The 27,355-nt window shown below is 40.2% G+C and overlaps 1 protein-coding gene across 1 annotated transcript in view; it reads right to left on the bottom strand.

Moving 5' to 3' along the window:
- The window catches only part of COPG2 (COPI coat complex subunit gamma 2), a 572,624-nt gene that overhangs the window by 406,491 nt on the left and 138,778 nt on the right, over nucleotides 1-27,355 (bottom strand). Inside the window, exons 12-20 of the mRNA XM_049894309.1 lie at nucleotides 22,563-22,751; nucleotides 18,221-18,316; nucleotides 17,655-17,898; nucleotides 16,380-16,455; nucleotides 15,393-15,496; nucleotides 14,687-14,812; nucleotides 13,523-13,585; nucleotides 12,831-12,970; nucleotides 12,043-12,214 (exon numbers count right to left, since the gene is read on the bottom strand). Coding sequence (XP_049750266.1) covers nucleotides 12,043-12,214; nucleotides 12,831-12,970; nucleotides 13,523-13,585; nucleotides 14,687-14,812; nucleotides 15,393-15,496; nucleotides 16,380-16,455; nucleotides 17,655-17,898; nucleotides 18,221-18,316; nucleotides 22,563-22,751 — 1,210 coding nt within the window. The remainder of the gene's footprint in view (nucleotides 1-12,042; nucleotides 12,215-12,830; nucleotides 12,971-13,522; nucleotides 13,586-14,686; nucleotides 14,813-15,392; nucleotides 15,497-16,379; nucleotides 16,456-17,654; nucleotides 17,899-18,220; nucleotides 18,317-22,562; nucleotides 22,752-27,355) is intronic.

Below are 27,355 nucleotides of genomic sequence, written 5' to 3'. Positions count from 1 at the left end.
TGTTGAGGGATTCTGGGTAGGCAAAGACGCCAACAAGAAAAGGATAAAGTGGGATAAGCAGTTACCAAAGCGGGAATGTTGGTAGATCTCAGGGAGCAAGCCGATATCATGTGTGGTATTAAGGTAAGATTGTGGACTGTAAGAGCCGAGCAGAGAAGAGAAACAGAAAGAAAGAGAAAGAAGAGAAGGCCTGGACATGTGAAGACGCAGGGCCCTTCGGGGAAGGTGGGGGAAAAGGCCAAAATGACTTACGCTGAACAAAGGAAAAGCACATGAAGACCCAGCACAGATGACAACCTTTGGCAGGTAAGCTCAGGGACTTCAGGATGGACTCATGTGGATTGAGTCCAGTATGTGGGTTGCAAAGATGCTTGCAGATGGTAGAGGAGTGGGTGGGAATCAATGCAGAGGTGATGTGTTACAAAGACTACTGAATGTGTGCTTCTACTATTCAATGGTGGCTGAAAGGATAGAGGTTTAGCATGAGATAGAGAGACAGAGCAGGGAAAACCCGGCAGGAGGGGTAACCCTGCAAAACCAGTGTAGTGTGAGAGCTGCAGCCCATGTAGTTAATGACCCTAGCAAATTGGCACAGAGGGAGCAAGGAAGGTACCAAGGGAGGCTTGTTGTTGAAGAGGCTTGATTCAGAAAACAGCAGAGGCAGAAACAAAAGGATGGAGAGCAGTACACAAGAAAGAAGATGGTCTTACAATTTGAATCTTGGTTTTTGAGAAGGTAGTGTGGCCAGCAGTTTAATGATGAAAGACGGTAGAACCTCAGGTCTCCTTGGGGAGTAAACAGGGTGATACGATTAGGAGCCATGATGCTCTGTCAAGGTGAAATGGACTAATGGAAGTGAAAAAAGAAGAAGGGAAGGAAGTGGAGGAATGGCTTGTAAGAGATTGTAAAAAAGCACCTGTTTAGAAAGGGGTCTCCAAAAGGAGGCTGTGGCATGAATCAAAGGAATGTAAGGACTGGCAAAAGGTAATGGATTCTGTAGGGAATGTGGAGAGCATGAGGACAGAATGAGTTTGAGCAGTGAGAGGAGGTCAAAGAAGGGAATCTATGCTGATGGAAGAAAGATGACTGAAGCCATTCAAGTGACAGGCAATTGGTAGTTTAGAGACATATTGGCCATACTGAAGAGACAGGTGTTGTTCCATGGCAAAGGGGCCAAAAAGATCAAATGTGTCACTTGAGAAAGGCAACAAGAGAGAATGAAATGACGGGATGATGGTGATACAGAGAAATGGGAGGGTCATGTAGGAAAGGTAGACAAGGTGATAGGAAGCATGAGGGAATGAGCGAAGAGTGTGGTCGAAGGGAGGCAGGCTGGATACCAACAGGGGGAGCAAGGAGAAAATGGAGCACCCGGTGGAGAAATGTTGGCAGATCTCATATGTGCCCGGTGTGGGCGCCAGCCTGCAAGAAGCAGGTCAGGAAAGGAAAAGAGCAAAATCAATGCAGAGCAATGGGGCAGGAAGGAATGGCTGCTCTTACAGTCTTGACTGGTATTGAAAGGGTATAAATTTTTGGCCAGGCTCTTTACTACTACAGATCCAGCAGAGAAGCGTGGGTGGCAGAGATCGGGGTCAGGATTGGGTTTGAGTGGGTTGGATGGGTGGGCAGGGTGGGGAGAAACAGGATTGGGGTGGCAGGGATGGGAGTGGGGAGATGGGCTTAGCTCTAGGCATTGGGACAAAATCTTATTTAATTGAACTTGTGGACAATTACATGTCAAGAGTAAAGGAGGATGAATACAGGTTTAGATAAGGCTGGGGAAGACTACTGAAGAAAAGGAGAATAATTCTGGTAAGGTGGAAGGTCCATGTCTGGTTGGCAAAATATCTGTAGGGATGTGAGGACCAAACGTGAAAACACTGCAGTGCTACCTTGTCATGACACTCAAAACAGGCAGGTTAAAGAATAATAATAATAAACACCAAAAAGGACCAGACTGGAACCAAAGATATTGACAGAATGCCTAAGAGTAATAACTGTTGGGGGGCTGTGGAAAGAGGGAATAAGAGAGCAATTCTCTAATGCAGAGTGTTGCTTGGGGCACATAGTGTGTCAAGTCAATATTGGAAGGAGTAAGGTGGTTCCAAGAGGAGATTGCCAGGCTTATATCTGAGTGGATAAAATTCCAAGATCTCTGTGTAGGACATGTAAATTGCAACCACGAGAATGCAAGAGATATGCAATGGGAAAGTGAAGCACAGGGAGTAAAGGAAGCCCTCCCGCCACAGCAGTTATTGTTAAAGGACATGGGGGCGGGGGAGTAGATTTCATAGAAGGCATACGGGCATGGACTCCAAGGTAGGCCTATCAAAACATCTGGGGTCTGAGCAGGGTTTCACTCAGAAACAACCCTGATGGATGAAGCTGATGGGCCACCTTGGGGTCGTACATCCTCGGGCAATAAGGGGAACAGTGGAGAGTAAGCCAGGGAGACATGCGGAGCATGAGTAGATGATGCTTCTGAGTCAGGGGAGATGGAGGCATCAGACTCATGACAGTCAGGTGGGACAGACGTACCCAGGACAAGGCTGACAGCAAGCAAATGGATGTAGCCAAGAAGGCAACTGGAATGATGACTGGTGGGTTGGGACTCATGGTCAAGTGTAGGGCGTTCAAATGCACTGTGAGGGTTAGGGGATGGAGAAGGTTTGAGGAGTAAGGCTGAGAGAGAAGGGGGTGGGGGCTAAGAGGATGATGGGTGGTGTGGGTGTTAGCAGATGGTGCGGAAATAGCATGTCCATGCTGAAGGAAAGGACGAGAGAAAAAAAGACAATGCTGGATGACAGCATCCTGAAAAGAGATGAATGCCAAGCAGGAGAAGAAGAAAAGGGGGCGGGATGAACTGGAGTACCCAGCCACAAAGAGCTCTCTGGGAAGCAGGAAAGAGGAAGGTTGAGCGAGTTTGTAACACCCATCAGTTTACTGGGTCAAGTGTGCAGGCCGAGGACAAAAATCCCCTGCAGTAAACAAAAAGCTAGGAGAATCACCTGAAGAACCCCCTGGAGGGTTTTGTGTGAAGAGCTTGAAATAAAGGTCTGAATGTAAGAATGAAAGGTACAGGCAGCACAGTCTGTCAGGACCTGAATAAGACCAGAGACTCTGTCCTTAGGGACATGAGGGTAGTTTCAAGGGCAGAGTGTGTGGATTCAGTACAGTATGTCTGAAGGAAGAGCTGTATGTGGTTGAGCAGCACATGGGGCAATAAAAAGGGAGCACGCAGAGAAGACTACTGAATCCATCCAAACAGTTCACAGGTGGTAGCGGAGACAACGTCGCAGGGTTAAGGTATGACAGTAATTTGCTGTGTGATAGAGTGGGAACATATGAGAAAGGGTAACATTGGCTGCAGAAGCTAAGGGATCAGTAAGAAGTCCGGAAAACACGGGAGAGTGTGATAACTGAGAGGTGGTCTGAGCATGAGAAAGACAAGGGAGAGCAGACGATAGAGCCCAGTGGCTAAGAGAGGAAAGGCTTTTTCAGAGGTTCAGGCACTGACCGGGAGGGCCAAGGCAAAGGACATGAAGGAGGGAGTGTAACTGGGTCAAGTGCATGACTAATAGATGAAAAAGGGCATTGTCTGAGTAAGGCAAGGTGGAATGAAGGAGAGGTGGGATGAGGCCAAAACAGTGCAGCAGGTTGTTGAAGCTGTGGCACCTGGAAATGCTGAAGACAAGCATGGCAGGAACGGGCATTTGAGGGAGATGAAAGCTCAGGCAGATAGCAAAGGAAAAATGACTGTTGCCAAAACGGCAGAACAGAAAAGGCAGGATGGCTGGCATGAATTCTGAGAGCAGATGGGTTGAGTACAGCAAAAACTCGTTGCAATCGGGTCCATTCTGACTCATAGCAACCCGACAGGACAGAGCAGAGATGCCCACAGGGTTTCCAAGGCTGTAATCTTTATGGAAGCAGGCTGCCACATCTTTCTCCCATGGAGTGGCTGATGGGTTCAAACCACAGACATTTCAGTTAGCAGCTGAGCACTTTAACCACTGTGTCACCAGGCAGGTTGGGGACAGAGAAGCTGGAAATGGTGTGCACAGTGAGAGTAAGCCAAGGAGGGAGTAGATCTCTGTGACAGAGTACTGAGTCCATTCATGGGCTTGGAGATGGTAGGGGCCTCTGGGTAGATGTTTCAGGCGAAGCAAGTATGTCTCAAAGACAAAAGTGGATGGAAAGCTCTGGTGTAGCTGTGCAATGTTTAATCCGTACCCAGTGCATACAAAGTCAGTTGGAGGTGGGCAGACATCAGGGGGTGATGGGTGGGATGGGAGTTGAGTGGAAAAACTGATGGGAAGAGAGGACAGGAAGCACACAAGAAGGGTGAGAAACTTTAAAATTACATAAAAAGCAGGCGAGAGAACCTTTTGATTTGGTGAGGAGTTCCAAGTCAGCAAGGAGGCCAACAAGGAAAAAGAGAAAGCTAAATAAACAGTTCCCAAACTGGGAAGCAGCAGTCAAGAAATCAAAGATGCACTGCACTGGGCAAGTCTGCTACAAAGGACCTCTTTAAAGTGTTGAAAAGCAAAGATGGTACCTTGAAGACTAAGGTGCGCCTGACCCAAGCCATGGTATTTTCAATCCCATCATATGCATGTGAAAACTGGACAATGTATAAGGAAGACCGAAGAAGAGTCGATGCCTTTGAATTGTGGTGCTGGCGAAGAATATTGAATATACCATGGACCGCCAAAAGAATGAACAAATCTGACTTGGAAGAAGTACAACCAGAATGCTCCTTAGAAGCAAGGAAGGGCGAGACTGCCATACTTTGGACATGTTGTCGGGAGGGATCAGTCCCTGGAGAAGGACATCATGCTTGGTAAAGTACAGGGTAAGCAGAAAAGAGGAAGACCGTCAATGAGATGGATTGACAGAGCGGCTGCAACAATGGGCTCAAGCATAACAATGATTGTAAGGGTGGCACAGGACTGGGAAGTGTTTCATTCTGTGGCACATGGGGTCGTTATGAGTTGGAACTGACTCAACGGCACCTAACAACAACAACAAAACTGGGAACGCTGGTAGATCTCAGGGGGCAGATCAATGGCATTGTAGTATTCAGCTCAGATTATGTGAAGTAGGAGCAGAGAAGGGAAAGAAACAAAAGGACCAGGATCCTTAGGGGAAAGTGAGGAAAAGGGTCACAATGACTTGGGTTGAACAGAGGAAACGGAACAGAGGAAACGGGACAGAGATGCACATGAAGATGCAACCCAAATGACAACTGCCGAAGGTAACCTCAGGGATTTCAGGATGGGCACATGTGGACTGAGTGTAGTCTGTTGGTACGAAAAAGGCGCTTGCAAATGGTAAAGTGTGGGTGGGAATAAACCTTGATGGGCTTTTTGCAAAGATTACTGAATCATGGATTACTGAAAGCATGGATTCAGTATGGAGGTTTGGCATTAGGTGGAAAGACTATACAGAGCCAACGGGGGAAGGAGGGGGAAACCTGACAAAACTGGTATGTGAGAGGTACAGTCCATGAAATTACTGTCCCTAGCAAACTGGCACAGAGGGAGCAAGGAAAGTATGGAGAGAGGTTTGCTGTTGAGGAAGCTTAATGCAGAGGCTAACCCATGGGGAAAAAAAGAGAAGAGAATGGAGCATGGTACACAAGAAAGAAGATGGTCCTACAATCTGAATATGGTGTTTTGAGAAGGTAGTGTGGCCTACAAGAAAGGAGGAACAAGGGGGGAACTGCACGGTCTCACTAGGGAGTAGTCGGGAAAGTTCAAATGGCAGGGATGTGCCATGGTGCTCCACTAAGATGAAATGGAAGTAAAGGTGGTGAGAAGAGGACAAAGGCGAGGAAATGGGTGAATGGTTTGTAAAGGACTGAGTGAAAGCACTTGTTTAAATGGAGAGAAGATGAAGAAAAGTTGGCGTGGGAAAGCCTAAAGGAAACGAGTCTCAAAGGGAGTCACCAGGATCAAGGGAATGATGTTGTATTGGGACTCATGGTCAAGTGTAGGGAGTGTCAAGCCATGTTGCCGATTCTGTGACTGAGAAGGCTTGAGGAGGAAAGCTGAGGGAGAAGGGAGTGGTGATTTAAGGCAGATGGGTTGTGTGGATGTTAGGAGACAGCACTGGATGGGGTGTCCACGCTTAAAAAAAGGGGGGCAAAAGAGAGGGAAGACAACATTGGAAGAGAGCATCTTGAAAAGAGATGAATGCTATGTAGGTGAAGAAGGAAAGAAGGTAGGGGAACCAGAGTACCCATCCAGAGAGAGCTCTCTGCAAAGCAGGAACATAAGTACATCTGAGGGTGTTTGCATTAGGCTTGGGATCAAGCGTCTGTGGAAAACAACAATGTTCTGTGGAAAGGAAAAAGGCAGGAGGACCATGGGAAGAACCTCCCTAAGAACTTTGTCTGAAGAGTTTGAAATAAAAAGTTTGCATGCAAAAATAAAAAGAACACAGGCAACACAATTTGTTGGGACCTTTTCTAAATAAAACTGGAGACTGTATCCTTAGGGACATGAGTATAGTTTCATGGGCAAAGTGTGTGGATTCAGCAGCCACAGCTCTTAACTACGCCACCAGGATTTCCATGTCTAAACCAAGGAGGACCAATTGGGTTGAGCAGCACATGGGGGCACCAAGAAGGAAGCACACAGCAGAGAAAACTACTGAATCCAGCCAAATGATTCACAGATGGTGTCTGAGAGAATGCTGCAGCCTTGAGGTATGAGAGTAATTTGCCATGCAGCAAAGTGACAACCCAGGAGAAACAGTAACATTGGCCCCAAAAGCTATGAGAAATTTGGAAAACATGGAAGTGTATGATAGTCAAGAAGTGGTCTGGAGGATTAGAAGAACGAGGAAGAGCAGAACAAGGAAGACAAATGACGGAGCCCAGTGGCTAAAAGAGGCTTGTTTAGAGGTTTGGGGAACATGCTCACCAGTAGAGGCATGGCCAAGAAATGAGGGAGGGAATGAAAATGGAGGAACCTTACTCCTCAAATTGGGTAAAGTGCATGATGAAGACAATGGAGAAAAAGGGTACTACATGAGTAAGACACGTGGAGTCAACGAGAGGTGGGATGAGACCAAAGCAGATTGGAGTTATTGAAGTTGTGGCACCTTGGAAATGTTGAAGACAAGTATGGGACTGAATGGGCATTTCAGGTGATGAAAGGTCAGAGAGATGGCAAAAGAGAAAATGACTGTTGCCAAAATGGCAGAATGGAAAATTAGGATGGCTAGGGGTAAATTCAGACAGCCAAAGGGTTCAGTACAGTAGGCTGGGGACAAAGAAGCTGGAAATGGTGGCAGCAGTGAGGGCAGGTCAAGAAGGAATTATATATCCATGAAAAGATACTGAATCCATTGATTGGCACGGAGATGACAGGGGCTGTATGGATGGATGTGTCAGATGAAGCAGAGTCTCTCTCCAACCTAAAAATGGGACGAAATGCCCAGGGGTGGCTGTGCACCATTCATGTTACCTCTAGCATGCACAGAGTCAGTTGGAGGCAGGCAGACATCAGAGGGCAGTAGGTGGGATCTGAGTTGGGAGGGAACCTTACGAATTTGTGATGGATTTACAGTTGGTAATGGGGCTAATGAGGAAAAGGTGAAAGCAGAATAAAAGTTCCAAATTGGGTACATCTGTAGATGTTAGAAAGTCAAGACTTCTGAAAGCAAGTATTTCTGTACGCAATATAGAATGTGTTGGAAATGAAGAGGATGGCAATGTTTTCAGCATTGAGAGCTGGTCAAGGAGGGAGCACGCACATACTCACAAACGACTACTGCGTCCACCTGAACGACAGCGAGATGATGGTGAAAGAAGCATGGGCAGTACACACAAGGCAGGATTTTCTCCAAGCCAAAAGTGGGAAAAAGAGGAAATGAATGAATATGAAGCATCTATTTTGGATTGGCAGCAATAAAGATTACTGATATCGATGACGATGGGCCTAAAAGGGAACAACAAAAAGGACAGAATGGTGGGTCACAAGTACACACATAGGGAATGACAGACATTTGAGTGTGGTTGACGGGAAGGCAGAAGGGGTTCAAGGTGAATGAGGAGGTGAATAAGGAGGTCTCAGACTTGGAACCCTGGCAGTTCTCACAGTGGGTCAAATTGGAGAAATACTGATTTTTCTAAGGCCTGCTTAAACAAACGCTAGTAAGTACTTTTCTATCAATCCTGCTTCTTTTTTTCCTCACATTTGAGTAAAAATTCAGATGGAATGGCTTGGCTTGGAAGAATGCAAAGTTTTATCAAAGGTATCAATATGGATCCCAGTGAGTGTATGGAAGTAAGCCAAAGTTAAAGAGTCTTAATTGAAGTTGTGGACCCAGTACAGAATGTTGGGAGCAAATATGGTTAACATTCAAGAAAACATGGATGGGGGAGTACAGATTCAGAGAAGAGTTCTGAACCTGTTAGACTGCTAAGGGACTTTGGTTAAGATGGAGATTTAAAGACTTGTAGGCAGAAAATTGAGAACTGAATTGTGTATGAAAGAATGATGAATTATGATACGGGAAATGGTATCCTTAATGAAAAACAGGGGAAAAAACTCACATACATGTACTGTTAAACTGGATCCTGGTAGGGATATTTTCTGTTCAAGGCTGTCTTAAAATGAGTTATTTTAATTTGTTAAAATGGTTCCAGATGATGAAAAATATGATGAAGCCCGATAAGACAATAATAACAGGAATATAGGTATTAGAACGCTCTGACTACATAGTAGAACAAAACATTAAATAAATGGTAGGGGCATTACAGAGGTCCAAAGTGGGGAAAAACGGTAGAATGTTGCATATATAAGACATACTGTTTCCAGTGCAATACATATTTAGAGGAGAGAAGGTTGCTCAGTGAAAATGTATGCTAAGAAGAAGTACAGCCCTGAACATTTTTCTAAAATTTTTGAGTAAAGGAGTAATTCTGGGAGGACAAAAGATAATAAATAGGACCAATTAGATTGAGACCTTGGATATCAACTCTTTCAAGATGTTCCCATGATTTGAGGGAAGGAGATATGGTACTATCTTGATAGGCTAAAGCAAGTTTTTTCTAATGGGGTAAATTTTTGTTCATTTATAAAAGGGGAAAGCAAGAGAAATGGGAAAATTTAAAAATACAGGAAAGAAAAGAGTAATTGATAGAACTTTTTGAAGAAGACTGGAGGGTATGTTTCTTTTGAACCTGTGAGAGACTTGGTTTTAGAGAGAATAAAGGGAGAAAGTAGATAGTTTCAGAAATGAAAAAATACTAGCTTCCAATTATTGGGGTAAAGTTTACTATGTGTCTGGTGGATAAAGGGAGAAAGTAGATAGTTTCAGAAATGAAAAATACTAGCTTCCATTTATTGAGGTAAAGTTTACTATGTGTCTGGCACTGTAGTTAATACATGCACCTTACTTCATTTCATTTCATTTCATTTCATTTCATTTCATTTCATTTCATTGTTACAACAGTCTGAAGAAGCTTAACAGGTCAAGTGTGTAACACCCAAGATCTCACAGGATGTAGCAGAGTCAGAATTCAAATCCAGATCTGTCTGCTCACAAAATCTATATTCTTTTCTGTTAGGCCATTTAGGGTTTTCAAGTTCAACTTCAGATCACAACTAATTATTTATATTTTTTTCCCCATGATTTAAGGAAAAATTTTCTTTTTTTCCTGAGATGAGACAAGTAGAGGTGATGTCTAGATCTTAGGTGATTGGTAAAACGTGGAATGTCTGCGATGGGAAATTACAAAAAAGAAAATGGGTAAAGGACTGCTTTTTTACCATCTATGCCCTGGTATTTCATGTCTTTTCATTATATAGCAAAGACTGGATTGGCCATAGATTAAAAATTTTAGAATTTCTGACAAAGACTAAAGAGTAGGAAGGAGTTCATTTTTAAGCAGGTATATGATGGACCAAATATAAACAGACCACTAACAAAATTTTAAAAGTTCAAGCATTGAGACAAAATTCCATTTCATTTCTCCAAGATCCAATGACAAGAGTTTGTAACTAAATTTTAGCACTGACCAGGAAACCCTATGAGTTTAACAAAAAAGAAAATGCTCCAAATGTCACATTTTTATCAACAAAAAACGAACAAACAAAAGAGTCCATAGCTAGCAGACCAAAGGTTGAAACCTCTGGGCTAATCTGTGAAATCTGTGTTTTAAAAAGAAATGTACTCTGTAGTAAACAGGCAAGAAAACCTTCCCTCTTTTCCTTTCTCGGTGGAAATGTTTTCTGTTTGTTTTTTTTCCCTGTATTGTATGTAATTTCTGTAATTTCAATATTGTTGTTTTATGTATTCTGACATTGTAAAATTGTATTTATTGGATTTTGTTAAGACGACACCCTGGGATGTGGGGCACCTGAGTTATCTATCAGTTATCGAACTGAACCTGGAGAAATGGGAGGAATTGTATTCTCAGTGGGAGGAGCTTGATTATTCAATGGGTTCAGCATGTCCCTTCCTTCGGAAATTAAGTGGTGAAATAATGGCATCCCTTAAAAAACAGAGACTTAGTGAGAAATAACTAGGGGGCAGAATTCTGAAACAAGGAGACATGGCTACTGGAAAAAACTGATCAAGTACACAATCTCCCAGGATGACAGAAAAAGCCACAGGGCTGCATTAAGACTAGGCCCAGATACTAGCTTGGAACAACGGTCAATCAAACTAGCTTTACTCAAGAGTACGGCCAGCTTAACTACTGGCTAGTGGACATACTTCAGACAAAGCTAACCAAAGAGAAAAACAGACCAGGAGAGAAAGTGAAACTATAAGGAAATAGAACTAGAGAAACCTCATAAAGGGACCAGGGAGGTAATTAAAGGTAACACAGCATGGCCTAAAGCTCAAAGGAGAATTATTGGAGGCCTGACAGGAAAGTGCCTTCCTACCCAGGGTGTTATGGATCCAGGGTGGCTGCAGAGGAGAAGTGCAGTTCAGCCCAGGGCCAGAGGGAACAACCTGGGATTCAGACCCAGCAGTGGTGCCAACTTGAATCTACCTCGTGCTAGAGTCTGAGTAGCCTGGTCTATCATCCAACACAGCCAAGACTGGGCAGGGACTCCCAGGAAGCAACACCAAAGGAGGGAGTTGGGAGAGGGGCAAAAAGAAAGCAGGTTAAGCCCCGGTTGTAACTGAATGATGACCAGAGATAACTATTTGCTAGTACTTTTATGGTTTCTTGTAACTCTGTAACTTCCCTAATATTTGTTAATTTTGTTAACCTCTATCTTTTTCCTGTACTTACTAGTAGTAAAAATTGTTGAAAATATAAATGTGATGTGTGTGCTTATTTCCGTGAAAATCGGGTAACGGCTGTGACTACCGGTGCTCTGCAGGGAATATGGGGAGAGAAGCATGCAGGTGGAAAATGGGGAAAAGAAATCAAGTTCAGCAGATACTGTTATTGGCATTACCACTGGCCCTCTTTCAGGGCCATTTCTCTTTCACCACAAAGCAACGGTTTCAATCACCTCACTGGAATTACTGCATGCAGGTCAAGTAGAAATTACAAAGCCTTTCTCAAATGTGGATACACAATGATTGGCTAAGACACTCATTAGGGTGAGAGTTGCTTACAGACACCAGCCACAGATAAGCAGACCCTCAAACATGGTATATTCTAAAATGCCAAGAATCTACCAGATAGCCAAATCTTTAGGATGCCCTGGAAAGAAACATCAGGTAGAAGTAGGCCATGACCCCATGTAGGAGACGCTGGGTATATGAACCCTCACTAGTGGCTACATTGTTCCAACAGAAAGCCTGAGTTCTTTTTTTGGGCTACCACCATATGCATGCAGTTTCTCTTTTCAAATTAAAGATGCAGCAAATTTTACTCAGAGGCTTAGTTTCAAAATTAACATTTCTGCAGCATAACCAATTTTATACCTGGTTGTATATAATCATATCATTAAATTCTGGAAAAGAACCACATTCTTCAACCCTGACAAATATTTTTTATGAGCTCAAGTGGTAATGCGTTCTTAATCATATGAGTATTTCTACCCGTCTGTGGGTCAGTACCTGCTGTAGGGTCATCATCAGGCAAATGAACAAGAGTGTAACATATTCCTGGTTGGTTGTAAGGGAGGCTGGGGGCTGGGATATGACCGAGCACTTCGTAGGAATCTGATGGTTCCATCTGCACTGTCACTTTCTCCAGCAGCTGGTCATTGAGAGTGTTGGTACAGTCAAACTGAAAAGTCAGCAAAAGGAAAAGCTGTGAAGGCCAAGGACTGTTTTCAAGCAAGTTGTTCCTTCCAGTCCATTACTCACGACTCAATTCTGGCACCCGCTATACCTTCCTTTTCTACACAGCATAGCAGGTCTCCCAAGATTTTTCTTTGAGCAACAGAGATAGTCTTATTTTTAAGGTTTTTTTTGTATGTGTGTGTGGTTTGTTTATTCATCCATCAGTTTTCTCTCTTTCCTAAGACTCAACTCTACCAAACAAGATGGTAGGCATTTGATGGCAGTCTGCGAATCAATGTGAAACCTGAGTGCTTGGAACAACTCACTTAATTTACCCTGATGTTAAAAAATGATTATTTATTAATAGGTTATACTTTATGTTGTACAGCTTCTTTATACATTTCAGTTTTATGTACTTTTAGATTTTAACCATTAAAAATTACCCATTATATGAAATGATCTCTATAACTATAGAGTTAGGAAAGGAAACAGAAATTCTGCCAAGTTACTTCTCTATAAAAGGAATTAGAATCATAAACTCAATGAGAATTAATCTTTGTCTCCAAGCATACCAGTGTACACTAAATCCCTATAGGAGTCAATTATGGCATTTATCTCACCTGGAACACGACATGATTGGTAAACATGTGTTTGATACAACGAACAAAATATTCTGTCTCTGCTTCTGTAAGTTGAACAGGCTCAGAAGACTTGAACAAGGGTCCTAGATTCATAAACTCAGGAATGGCAGCCAATTGTTCTAGTGAAAAAAAGGAAAGAAGGAAGAAAATAAGGTACTAAGAAAACAGGGAAAGATAATACTCTGGACCCTGAAAATATTAGTTTCCATAGTCTTACTACTAGTTGACTACTAACTACTGTTCAACTATTATCAACAATCAACTAGTATGTCCCCAGACTTTAGTGTCATAATCTTTTAAGAAGGCGAGTTTATATACTGAATTACCAAAAACAAGAAAAAAAGAAACTAAATTCCTAACTTCTTAAAATTTGAGTTCCCTGTGAACAAGCAAAATAGAGTCAAAACAACATTCCCAGGTAGCAAGCTAACAAATTGGAAAGTCCCATGGACTCTGAGTAGCCCCAACAACTGTAAACTAAAATAAGAACTGAAAGCTCTCTACCCAATCCTATAAAGGTTTCTTTAGTGATAATTAATCAAACTGAATAAAAGTAGTAGACTTCACTATATTTATAATGCCTAGAATGCAAGACTATTACTTTGACCCATCAAATCATATATAATGCCTAGAATGCAAGACTATTACTTCAACCCATCAAATCATCATACCTTGGAAAATGTCTTGCCTGGAAGGAGCCAACTTCTCTGGCTTATTAGCCACAAGTGTGATTTCTACAAAGATAGATATGAGGAACCAAGTGAGCTTCTACCCCACTATAAAACTAAAAAATGCAGACACAAAGAGTTGAGGGCAGAAATTTCTAGCAGATATATATTGAGCTATTGCTAAATCATACCAATAGGTTCTCTGTCACCTTTCTTTCAGGATGCATGTATTTAATGATCATATTTTGTGAAATAATAAAGTAAAATCAAAACACTCATTGCCATCAAGTTGATTCCAAGTGATAGCCACCCTATAGGACAGAGCAGAACTGCCCCACTGAGTTTCCAAGGCTGTAATCTTTACAGAAGCAGACTGCTGCATCTTTCTCTTGTGGAGCAGCTGGTGAGTTCAATTTGCTAACTTTTCAGTTAGCAGCTGAGGACTTAAACCACTGCACCACCAGGGCTCCATTAATGATCATAATTTGTGAATAAAGTAAGCCCTAAAAATATACAATCTGCTTTAAATGGATTAGGATGTACAAAAAAATTACTCATAAAAGGAGAAACAATATGTAAAGCAAATCTTCTCATGCTGCAAATAGGGAAAAATCACTTGTAGAGTGTCAACAGATAAAGTGTGAAAAATGATGAAAATGAAGCTTAAGATCCTTCATTCTCAGTCCGGTGTTCTAACTTTTTTTTTTTTTATTATTATTATGAAGTTAGATATTCTTTGAGAATATTTTTTATGAGCTTGTCCTATACATTCATTCAAGATGAATTTCCAATCACAAAATTCATTAAGAGATTGCCAGCTTCAAGAAAAAAATCTACGAGGTGACAGACAGTATAACTACTGTTCTGAGGTACAAAACGGCAGCTAACTGCAGACACTGCAATGCTTACGTAAACAGCATTAAAACAAAACAACTCTTATCCCGGGTCACATTTCACATTTTTGCTTTTATACAAACACCAGGAACTTTTTAAAAACCCCTAATTAAAAAAAAAAAAAAAAAATCTTAGATCTGAAAGATTCAGAAGGAGTGACAGAATTAAAACCAAGTATTAGAAAAAAAATAAGCTAATAGTCATTGTCACCATCTGACTGGTGTAAAACTACTTATACTCAGAAAAACTAACAGAGTTAACAGTTCTCACTACCTGCTTTCTGTTCAAACACAGGAGCCATAGCAAGAGGAATAGATTTCATGTCAAAGGGCTTTTCTGAAGGCTCCAGTGTGTACTGGTGTAAAGCTTTTTCCATCCCTGGTACCGAGACTGTCAGACCTGTGACACACAGAGAAATCAGAGCATTATAAAATCTTGCCAACGTAGGATCCAGACAGGCTCAGATTTGTAATACACCTAAGCTTTCTGAAGGAAAAACAATATATAACCACAGACTTTATAACCTAAATAATTATAAATAAAGGCTATTATATAAAACTCTCCTATTAATTTCATTCAGGGCGACATAGGAGAAAATAAAACTTTTCAAGAAAACATGAGCACCTCCCAGGAAGAAAGCAACTTAGGCATGGGGAACAATGACAGCATAAGAAAAGGGAAAAACGGTAAACCCATTCAAGAGGAAGGGCAAGGAGAACCAGGAACAAGCGACGTTCTTTGGATCCTTACATAATTTAAGAAACATATTCTTGTAGATTATTTAATATAAATTACCAATACCCAATTAGAAAATATCTTTGTGAAGATAGGTTTCCCCTAGAAATTCAAATACATTCAAATATAAAAACCAAGCATTTTGCCTAGTAAAGGCAGCTCATATGCAAATCAGAAGATAAGCTTCCAAGACAACATTTGGGGAACAAAAGTACATTTGTCTACATCCTTCGCTCCCACTGACCATTGAAAATGTATGCTGCATTCAGTGCCATCTGCCTTTGCTGCAGCACGTTCAGGTAGAAGGTAGCTCTGTCCCGTACCTCGTCATCTGTATCCATCATACACCTGTCCAGGGGAATCAGAAGGGCATGTCATAGCACCCCAAAGGTTTCAATTAGCTTTACCACCATACCCAAAGGATACAAGCCATGCCATATGATACTACCTTTATTAAAGACTCAACAATAGCCAACAGTGGATCCTAACGCGACCACAAATCTTGTGTAGCGTTCTGAATTACTAAAGAACTAGTGTCATTATGTCAGAAGCTCTAGTTAGTAGCCATTAAAATAAGAACACAATAACAAGAAACAGTAGTTTGGAATCTATTCTTGGATCTGCAACCACTTGGTCCAGGTAAAGATTTAGACTTCTCTATAATTTTTTTTTTTTTTATAATTATGAAATGGGAATAATATACTTTCCAAGAATACTAAAAAGACAAATAGCATTCAAATTCCAGGTGTTGTTACTACTCAAATGATCATCTCTTTATTTAAACCAGCCAGCCTTTGGCTTGAAATTTATCTGCTTCAATTACAAGATGCAGTCACAGAGTGTGTGTGTGATTAAAGCACCTGGAGGCCATGGAAAGCTGCTATTTTCCACTCTGAATAGTAAATCACCTGGGCAGCCCCAGCAGATGGGCTCCAAGATCTCTTTGGAGTTAGCTCCTATTGTATAAATGAGGCATATGTATTTAGGTCACTTTCTCAAAATTATACAAAATAAATTCAAAGACAAATTTTATATATACCTAGTATATGAATACCATACATAATTACTAGAAGGAGAAAAAAGATGCCATTTGCCCATGACTTACCAAACCAACTCTTCTCTTAGGCCCTGCAATGCGTTGTGATATAGTACGATGAAGAATTCTCTGTTCAGCCATACAGAACTCTTATTTATTTAAAAACACAACAACAAAACACATTCTTTTACTTACCTTTGTAAGAGTACAAGGATGCTTGGAAGAAGATTCTCATTCTGAGCCCCAAATTTAGCTAAAGCACTCACAGCAGCTGTAATGAAGCATAAAATAAAGAAGCATAAATGTAGGTTTCTCAGAAATTAAACAATAATCATAAAAAGTAAACAGAAAAGCTCCCCCGCATTCAGTATGGGTAAACTCTCATTGTTGATCTTATTTCTTTGATACATTTATGCATAAACAGAATTTTGCAGGCCCAAGAGGGCTCTGAATTGGAAAGTCCTCCATGCAGTCAGGAAAAAGAATCATATATATTTCCTTTATGAGCTATCCTCCACCCTCAAATCTCTTACACTGGAGGTACTTAAGCCCTAATCTCAAACAACCAACCCAAGCATAAAAAGAAGCTATTATTAAAATTCACCTCATTCAACAAAATTTATTGTTCACCTACCTTTTGTCAGGAATTGCGCTTGGTGCTAGGGGTAGAGAGAGAAAAGACAGAGTCCCTGACCTTAAGAAGCTGTACTCTAATGGGGGAGACAGGTAAGTAAAGAGATCGTTACCATAGAGCATAGGAAGTCCATGGTAGAACTATACCCAGGACGCTGTGTGAGTACAGAGAAGGAAAGGAACTTAAAATAGAACTGGTAGACAAGAAGTAAGACAAGGAGTTGACCTTAGTGCCTGAACTAAATTTTGAAGAACAAGAAGAGTTGGCCAGAGGAGGAAGCCAGGAAAAGAGTGCTGGAGGCAGAAAGAATAAAAAGTACAAACGCCCTAAATCCAGAGAAGAAAGCCTGGTACAGTAAAGGTTGCTTCAAGTTTATCTGAGAGGTGAAGAAAAGATCGAAAGAGGGATTCTGTTTTCAATGGGAGAGACTTAGTTTGTAAGCTAAGGGAAGGAACCATTAAAGAGAAAGTGAAAAAAAAAAAATCCTAAAACCAGTTTAGAAAGTCACTTAAAAATACACACATTTAGGGCTATAACTCCGAAAAAAATGTGTGATGCCATCATAGTATTCCTATGATACGGAAAGGCAAGAGTTCTTTGTGTCTAAGGCAGAAATTAGGATGGTAATTGGAGAGCAGAGAAGAGCTATGTATCTGGGACCTAAGTATGCTCCATGATCCCACCAACAAATAGACCTTGCAGCTTCATTTTCCACTTCCATTACCACCCCCCTGAGTCGACTGCAACGGGTTTGGTTTTTTGTTTTTTGGGTTTTTTTGAGGTAAGCATTTCAAAAGATCAGCAATTAGATCATCATGAGTGTTCCAATGACTCACCAGCTCTGATAGCCTCGTTCTCCAGGACAACCCTGTTAAAAATAAAGCGGATGTACTTGGAGGGGACAGGAGTTCTGGGGCCCTCTTTGCCCAACAAGTGAAGAATCTTAGTCGCCAGAACAGTGTGTTCACAGTCTTCGATGAATTCACAAAGGTGGGCTAGCCCTGATTCTTTACTCTCTGGGTTTTCCTCCACAATGCTGATTATGCAGTCCACAATGGCCCGCTTGTATTCAAAGCCTCCCTGGCAAAAAAGTAGATAAAATTACCATTCATTCTAAGTATACTTTTTTGGAGAAATGCTTACACTCTAAGTTTTATGTTTACAGTGTTCAAACTTCATTTCTACCCTTTATGAAAGAAGCAATAGTATTTTTTTCTCAAAGTGGGAAAGCCAAAGCAATAGCATGTTTAGTGATGATAAGAGAGCAACCAGAATTAAGCACAGCACTTGAGAGACACACTAAGATCATAAAGAAATCTGCTTAAAATACTATGGTATTTAATGGGAGTCCTGAGAATTTCTGAGCGCAACTCCCTATGACTAAGAAGTATAGTCCACCTACATCATCTCTGAGCATGTTGGAGAGGAAAGTCATCATGACACCGTGCTTCCGAGGGTATTTCTGACAGAGAGCACTAATTGCCTGTACAACCACCACCTGTAGAGAAAGAAACAGAAAAAAATTCATCTTTACAATTTTAGCTAACTAAGCATACCTTCCCTCTTATTTACCACAAGACGGCACTGCGGTTACCTAAAGTGACAAAAGTGGTTCTTCATGAAAGAAGAGCAAAGCGACTGCAAAGGAAAACAAAAAAGGCAATGTAAAAATAAAGCTCAGTCAGGAGACCCCATCCCTCTACCCCAAAGAAATAGCATAAAATTATTAAAGTGAACAGTAAATATAAAAAGATTAAACAGACTGATTTTCACAGAAGAAACAGAGAAAGTTATCGAGGAACTATTTCACAAAAGAACACTAGGCTAAATGGTTTCTAGGAGAATTTGACCAAAATTTTAGGGACCAGTGTCAAGAACTTTTACCCTACTTGCAAGCTAACAATTTCATGGCCTAACGACTGCCTACCACAATTTCATGGATGCTAGCAGAAAACATAGGAGTCTGGGTCAGATATGAAACACCATTAATTATTCACAGCAATAGCGGCAGCCAGAGTATCAGCATTTGGGGGCCTGTTCCCTGAGCCCAAAGGCACTCTGGTGGTGCAGCAGTTAAGTGCTCGGCTACTAACAAAAAGGTCAGCAGTTCAAACCCACCAATCATTCCATGGGAGAAAGATGTGGCAGTCTGCTTCCATAAAGATTATAGCCTTGGAAACCCTATGGGACAGTTCCACTCTGTCCTATAGGGTTGCTGAGTTGGAACTGACTTGATGGCAACAGATTTTTTTATTAGTGGGTTCCCTGAACCCCAATTCCCACAGTGTAATATAACGAGGGCCAGATAATAGCTGCACCCATAGTAGGCTGCTTTACAGGAGAAGAACCCTGAGCTGTGGAGCCTGAGTGTTTTATAATGGGCAGTAAGTATGCCAGCCCTTTGGTCTGAAGGGAAGCATTCTCTTTATTACACTGCAGAGTGAGCATGTGTACCCTTCATTCCAGAGGAAGCACTATCTCTATCTTCCAGGGCTGTAAGGAAACCTGGCCTTTCCTATAGAGGGAGACACTATATCTATCTTCCAGGGCTGGAAGATATCTTTCACTACACAGATGGAGCAAAGCTGGGATAGTTGGGAACAGAGGGCAGTTAGTGCCTAACGGGCAAGATGTGCAGAAATGCAAAAGATTCATTGAGAATTGTCTCCCAACAACCAGGTGGTCCCAAATCTATATACATTGTTTCAGAGCATAGAAAATGAAGGGAAAAAATTCAAAGTCTTTTTTATGAAAAACTCTTTTTACAATCCTTAAACCTAATAAAGATGGGATATACTCACCCCCCCAAAAAAAATTACAAACCAAACTCACTTACGAATATTGATGCAAAAATTCTAAGTAGAATATTCAAAACAGACTCCAATACTATATCAAGAAAATGATACACCATGCTGAAATGGGATTTATACCAAGAATGCAAGGATGGTTCAATATTAGAAAATTAATTAATGTAATTCACCATATTAATGAGCCTAAGAAAAAAAATCCATACACTTATATCCACAGATGTTGAAAAGTCTTTGATAAAATCCAATACAGAGTCCTAATAAAAATTTTTGAGAAAACAGGAATGGATGGATACTTCACTAACATAATAAAATATATATACTTCAGTTCTAATGCCAGCATCTTATTTAATGAAAAACTCCAGAGGCATTCCTATTAGGGTCAGAAACAAAGCAAGAATGCCCACTATCTCCATTATCATTTAACAATACTATGGAGATATTAGCCAATGCATTTAGATAAGAAAAAAAAAAATTAGAGGAATAAGAACTGGAAAACGCCATTTACAGATGACATTGATAGTATACCTGGAAACCCTTAGAGAATCAATGATAAAACTAACTCAATAAAATAATTCAACAAGGTAGTGGGATATAAAATTAACATACAAGAACAAAAATATTCATATACATCAATAACAACCAGTTAGAAGATGTAACAGATGAGAAAATCCCATTTATAACACCAACAATAAAAAGATAAAATACTTAGGAATAAGCATTTAAAAAACTGCATATTCAAAACTGATATAGAAATATTATAAAGCATACCTGAAAGACACAAAGACTTGAACAAATAAAACGACATCCCTACTTCTTGGTTAGAATGTCTCAACATAATCAAGGTGTCTGTTCTCCCCTAACTTATAAATCTAATGTGATCCCAATAAAAATGCCAATGTAATGCTTTATGAAGCAGAAATAGACCCAAGTTTAGGATATGACAAAGATGATATCTCAAATCACTGGGAACAAAATGGTCTTTTAAATAAAAATTTTTGGACCACTGGATAGCCATTGGAAAAGATAAAATTAGAGTCATTTCTCACACCACATACAATAATAAACTCCAAAGGATCGGAGACTTAAATGTAAAAAATGAAGCTACATGAACTAGAAGAGAACATGAGTAAATTCCTTCATAATTTAAAGGGAAAGTCTTTCTTCTTATGGCTCAAAAGTCAAATGCAATAAAATAAAAGTGATAAATTTGACTACATGAAAATTAGTGTATATGATTGAAATTTCATCCTGGTTCCAAAAGTGAATCACTGGGTTGAAAGACTGTACATCTCTCAATTTACTAGATGATGCCACATTATTTTCAGAAATAGTTGTATACAGGTATATAAGGGTTTCCACTGCTCAACATCTTCACTAACAATTCTTTGGTATGCTACATATTTTTTAATGTTCTAAAACTGAAATCAGTTTTAAAAACCGAAGGCCTATTTTTACACAGCGTGAGAGCTAAGATGGTTTCTACATTTTTGAAGAGCTGTAAAAACAACATATAAGAATATGCAACAGACAGATATTACTGGCCCACAAAGCCTAAAATGTTTACTATGTGGCCCTTTACAGAAAAAGTTTGCCAAGTCTTGTTCTAAAACATTATCCTTATCAAAACCATTCTCCCTATCATTCCAGTTTATTTTATAAACAGCAGGAAAAATGACCTTTATAACCTGCCAAAGTTCTGCAAAGATTCAAACTGTCCACGGCTAAGTTTGTTTTTTAAAAGTCTAGATATATACTAGGGCCAGTCATACTTCTTGAATATTCTACAATTAAATAAGTACGAAACAATAATATCTTTCTCCTTTCATTCTTCTAACTGAATTTATTGTTCTTTTGATGATCTCTGACACACTCTCACCAGTTCTATTCAACACTGTATTGGAAGTTCTAGCCATTGCAATAAGGCAAGAAAAACAAAGAAAAGGCACTTAACTGGAAATGAAGAAGTAAAACTGTTCCTATTCGCAGATGACATGATTGTTTAAATAGACAATCCTAAGGTATGTATATAACAACTAGAACCAATAAGGTCAAAAAAACCAAATTAATATAGAAAAAAAAAACTAAGTATAGCACCAAATAAATCAAAATTCTAAAAAAAGAATAAAAAAGCATAAAATACCTACATATAAATTTAACAAAAGGTATGCAAGACCTCTAGAGTAAAAGCTACAAAACATTGCTCAGGGAAACTAAAGAAAACCTAAACAAAGTGAGTGATATACCATATTCATGAATCAGAAGAATTAATATCATTAAGATGTCAGTTCTCCCCGAATTGGTTTACAGATTCAACATGATCCCAATCATAATCCTAGCAGGCTTTGTTTTATAGAAATCGATAAGCTGGTTCAAAATTTTATATGAAAATGCAAAGGAACTAGAATATTGAAAAAGAAAAAGAAAGTTGGAAAACTCACACTACTTGATGATTAAGTAGTACCATACAGTTATATTAATCAACACAGTGTAGTACTATCATAAGGACTGACAAATAGATCAAAGGAACATGAAAAAGAGGCTAGAAATACACCTACAATTATATGGTTCTCTGCTTTTCAGACAAAGATGCCAAAGCACTCCAATGAGGAAAGGGAAGTCTTTTCAACAAATACGCTGGAATAACTGGATATGGAAAAAACTGAACTTATCACACATAATATACAAATATTAATTCAAGTTGTATCACTGACCTCAGTGTAAAACCTAAAACCATAAAGCACTTAGGAAAAAAACATGACAGAATATCTTTGTGACTTGGTGATAGACAAAGGACAGAAAGCAATAACGGTAAAAGAAAAAAATGATATATTAGACTTCATAAAAATTAACTTCTGCTCATCAAAAAACACTGTTAAGAAAATAAATAGGCAAGACATACACTGGGAGAAAGCACGATCATATTTATACTCTTACCTTGAACTCATCTGAGATTTCAGATACAAAAGAAGATATCTGCTTCATGAGCCTGTCCACACTGCTCTCACTTCCTGTTTTGAGGAGTGTAGTAATGGCCAGGGTAGCAATGCTTCGGTTTGAGTCTGTGATCAAGTTCTCTAAGTCCAGATTGCAGGCAGTAACAGCAGAGGGATGCTTCATTGCCACCTTGTGGAAGGGCAAGAAAAAAAAGTTAAGCAAACTGCTGTTGATAAAGGCCAGATTTTAAAAAATAAACAAAAACAAAAATACTCATTAAGGTAAGTGGTTTTTTTTTTTAATCTCTATGAGACAATACAGACTTAAAGTAATTGTTTCAAGTAAAATGTATGCCATTTGATAAATGATTAACTGCCACTATATAGCACAGCACTCTCTCTTAGGTTCCTACAACTTTTATAACAATATTACAGTCTGCCTTTTACTATAATTACCTTGTTTTTCATTATAGTTAGTAGTGTCCTTGTGTTGACTCCACTAAACATCAGGATCCCTGAAAAAGGGAGCTAGTGTGGTAAACACTGCTCAGCAAACATTGTTAATTATCACTTGGAAAACACTTCCGTTTTTAACAAGCCAACTCCAGCCAAACTGGCTTACTTATGGTCACCAAAACATGTCATGCTCCTGCTTCCTTGCTTTTGTTCATGTTCCACCTCTTTGCCTATTCCAATATTGGTACAGGATCCCTCACCCACAATTGTGAAATCCAGCACACTCTGTAAACTAAAGTATTGGCATCAAAATTCATTTAACAGCATAACGTGACCTAAACTGATGTAAAACTATTTAAGTCCTAATTTATCCCGCTTAATGAAGGCAGTCATATGTTTTGTGCAGCAATATGGATATGTCTTTATTTCACAACATAGAAAAGGATGGAATACTCCCAAACTCATTCTATGAAGCTGGCATAGCCCTGATACCAAAACCACTACTAAAAAAGAAAATTACAGACCAATATCCCTCATTAAGATAAACGTAAAAATTCTCGATAAAATCCTAGCCAAAAGAATTCAAAACCATTTCAAAAAAATAATTCACCATGACCAAGTGGGATTCATACCAGGTATGCAGGGATGATTCAATATTAGAAAAACAATCAATGTAATCAATCACATAAATAAAACAAAATACAAGAATGACATGATCTTATCAACTGATGCAGAAAAGGCATTTGACAAAGTCCAACACCCATTCGTGATAAAAACTCTCAACAAAAATAGGAATAGAAGGAAAATTCCACAACATAATAAAGGGCATTTATACAAAGCCCATAGCCAACAGCCAACATCATCCTAAATGGAGAGAGCCTGAAAGCATTTCCCCTAAGAACGGGAACCAGACAAGGATGCCCTTTATCACCACTCTTACTCAAAATTGTGCTGGAGGTCCTAGCCAGAGCAATTAGGCTAGAAAAAGAAATAAAGGGCATCCAAATCAGTAAGGAAGAAGTAAAAGTATCTCTATTTGCAGATGATATGATCTTATACACAGAAAACCCCCAAAGAATCCACGAGAAAGCTATTGGAACTAACAGAAAATTTCAGCAAAGTATCACGATATGAGGTAAATATACAAAAATCAGTTGAATTCCTTTACACCCACAAAGAGAACATCAAAAAGGAAGTCACCAAATCAACACCATTTACCATAGCCCCCAAAGAAGATAAAATACTTAGGAATAAATCTAACCAGAGACGTAAAAGACCTATACAACAAAAACTACAAGACGCTGCTGCAAGAAACCAAGAGAGACCTACATAAGTGAAAAAACATACCTCACTCATGGATAGGAAGACTCACCATTAGGAAAATGTCTATTCTACCCAAAGTGATCTACAGATACAACGCAACCACGATCCAAATTCCAATGGCATTTTTTAATGAGATGGAGAAACAAATCATCAACTTCATATGGAAAGTGATGAAGCACCAGATAAGTAAAGCATTACTGAAAAAGAACAACACTGTGGGAGGCCTCACACTACCTGATTTTAGAATCTATTATAGCAGCACACTAGTCAAAACAACCTCGTACTGGTACAACAACAGATACATAGACCAATAAACAGAATTGAGAATCCAGACATATATTCATCCACCTATGAGCAGCTGATATTTGACAAAGGCCCAAAGTCCATTAAATGGGCAAAAGACAGTCTCTTTAACAAATGGTGCTGGCATACCTGGATATCCATCTGTAACAAAATGAAACAATACCCATACCTCACACCATGCACAAAAACTAACACAAAATTGATCAAACACCTAAATATAAACTCTAAAATGATAAACATCATAGGAGAAAAAAATAGGGACAACACTAGGAGACCCTAATACATGGCATAAACAGAATACCAAACATTACTAACAATGCACAAATACCAGAAGAGAAACAAGATAACTGGGAGCTCCTAAAAATCAAACACCTATGGTCATCCAAAGACTTCAAAAAAAGACTCAAAAGACAACACACAGACTGGGAAAAATTTTTGGCTATGACAAATCCGATCAGCATCTAATCTCTAAAATCACAGATGCTTCAAAACCTAAACAACAAAAAGTCAAATAACCTAATTAAAAAATGGGCAAAGGGGAGGTGGGGCCAAGATGGCAGAATACACATATGCTTCCGACGAGCCCTCTTTTACAACAAAGACCCCCAAAAAGCAAGTGAAACGAGTATATTTATGACAAGCTAGGAGCCCTGAGCATCAAAGGCAAGCTAAGAAAATGAACAGAGGGGCAGGGGGAGGAAGAGACCATTCAGAAGCAGAGAAGAGTTACCGGACCTGAATCACGGGGAGCCCTCAGGCACCATTCCTGGAGTGGTGGCGGTGGGCTGGTACTAGTGTTCACCTGCAGATTCCTCAGGGAGAAGCAGCCAGCCACACATCATACTCACACTTCCGGAACCAGAAAAGAATGGTGCTTTCGGCAAAAGCTAAGTACTTGCACATATTTTACCATGCCCCCTCCCCCACCCCCAAGCCAGCTTCAGCAACTGAATTCCCTGGGCCTGAGATACGCACTATTGAGCACCTAGAGCCATCCTCCCAGCCTTGGAGAAGGAAAAAATTTGCAATTGGGGGAAAAGATAATTTGCCAGCTCCACTAACCAGGGGAACTCAGGACAGAAGTGGCTCCTGTCCAGGCATAAACGATCTGTGAACTTTGAGCATCTTTCCCCTCTGCATGGAAATGAGTGGGCCTATTTCAGGAGAACAGACCCTTGATGGCAGACTCCAACTGTTTCACCTGCGTGGTAGAGAGGTGGGTGTTTGATGTTTGACATTGCTTTGCCTATTAAACAGGGTCCTCACCTATCCACATCAGGGGCCTAAGGACTGGTAGCTCTACTCAGGTCACCTAGCCACCTGCGATAGGGATCCAGGGACAACTGGTACTTCCCAGTCCTTATAACCAAAAACATTAGGTGCCCATGGTCCATCTGCAGAACCCACCCACCTGCACGCTCTAGGGAACAGGGGCGCACTTTTCTCAGAGACACTCGGGGGTTCGTACTCAGCCCCCTGCCTTGTTCAGAGTGTGACCCCCTGCTGCAACCAGATACCGGTACATACACCAATCACCCTTGCCCCTCTAAGACTGTAGGACAGAGCCTATACCACATACTTGATGATCAGATAACCTGTAAACCTGAGCTGAATTCATAAAGAAAAGTGAATGGACTCCTAGACTGATATACCTGATAACAGCTCTAGCCAGCTGGGGACAGGACACCAGAGCTCAAAAGGCAAAAATAATCAAGCTAGCTCATTCAAGCAACGCATTTGTGTATATCAAAACAAAACAAAGCAAGAAGCTACAACACAGTAAGCAAGCATAAGCTAATACAATAAGTTACAGATGGCTCAAAGACAACAGTCAATATTAAGTCACATAAAGAAACAGACCGTGATCACCTCAACAAGCTCTCAAAACAAAGAATCAAGGGATCTTCTAGATGAAAGTACATTCCTGGAATTACCAGAGGCAGAATACAAAAGATTAATATATAGAACCCTTCAAGACATCAGGAAGGAAATGAGGCAACAGAACAAGCCAAGGAACGCAAAGACAAAGCAACTGAAGAAATTAGAAAGATTATTCAGGAACATAATGAAAAATTTAATAAGCTGGAAAAATCCATACAAAGCAATCAGAAATTCAGAAGATTAACAATAAAATTACAGAAGTAGATGACTCTACAGAAGGTCAGAGGAGCAGAACTGAGCAAGTAGAAACCAGAATTTCTGAACTTGAAGATAAATGACTTGGCACTAATACATTTGAAGAAAAATCAGATAAAAGAATTTTAAAAAATGAAGAAATCTTAAGGGTCATGTGGGACTCTATCAAGAGAAATAACCTATGAGTGATTGGAGTACCAGAACAGGGAGGGAAAACAAAATACAGAGAGGATTCTTGAAGATTTGTTGGCAGAAAACTTCCCTGATATCCTGAAAGATGAGAAGATATCTATGTAAGATGCTCATCAAACTCCACATAAGGTAGACGTTAAAAAAGAAAGCCACCAATACATATTATAATCAAACTTGCCAAAACCAAAGATAGAGAATTTTAAGAGCAGCTAGGGATAAACGGGAAACCCTGGTGGTGCAGTGGTTAAGTGCTACGGCTGCTAACCAAAGGGTCAGCACTTCGATAAATGGGAAACCCTGGTGGTGCAGTGGTTAAGTGCTACGGCTGCTAACCAAAGGGTCAGCACTTCGAATCTGCCAGGAGCCCCTTGGAAACTCTACGGG

Source organism: Elephas maximus, chromosome 8, assembly GCF_024166365.1.
Source record: "Elephas maximus indicus isolate mEleMax1 chromosome 8, mEleMax1 primary haplotype, whole genome shotgun sequence".
Taxonomy (NCBI): domain Eukaryota; kingdom Metazoa; phylum Chordata; class Mammalia; order Proboscidea; family Elephantidae; genus Elephas; species Elephas maximus.
The sequence above is the reverse complement of the archived record's forward strand: the minus strand, read 5'-3'. Positions and strand labels throughout refer to the sequence as shown.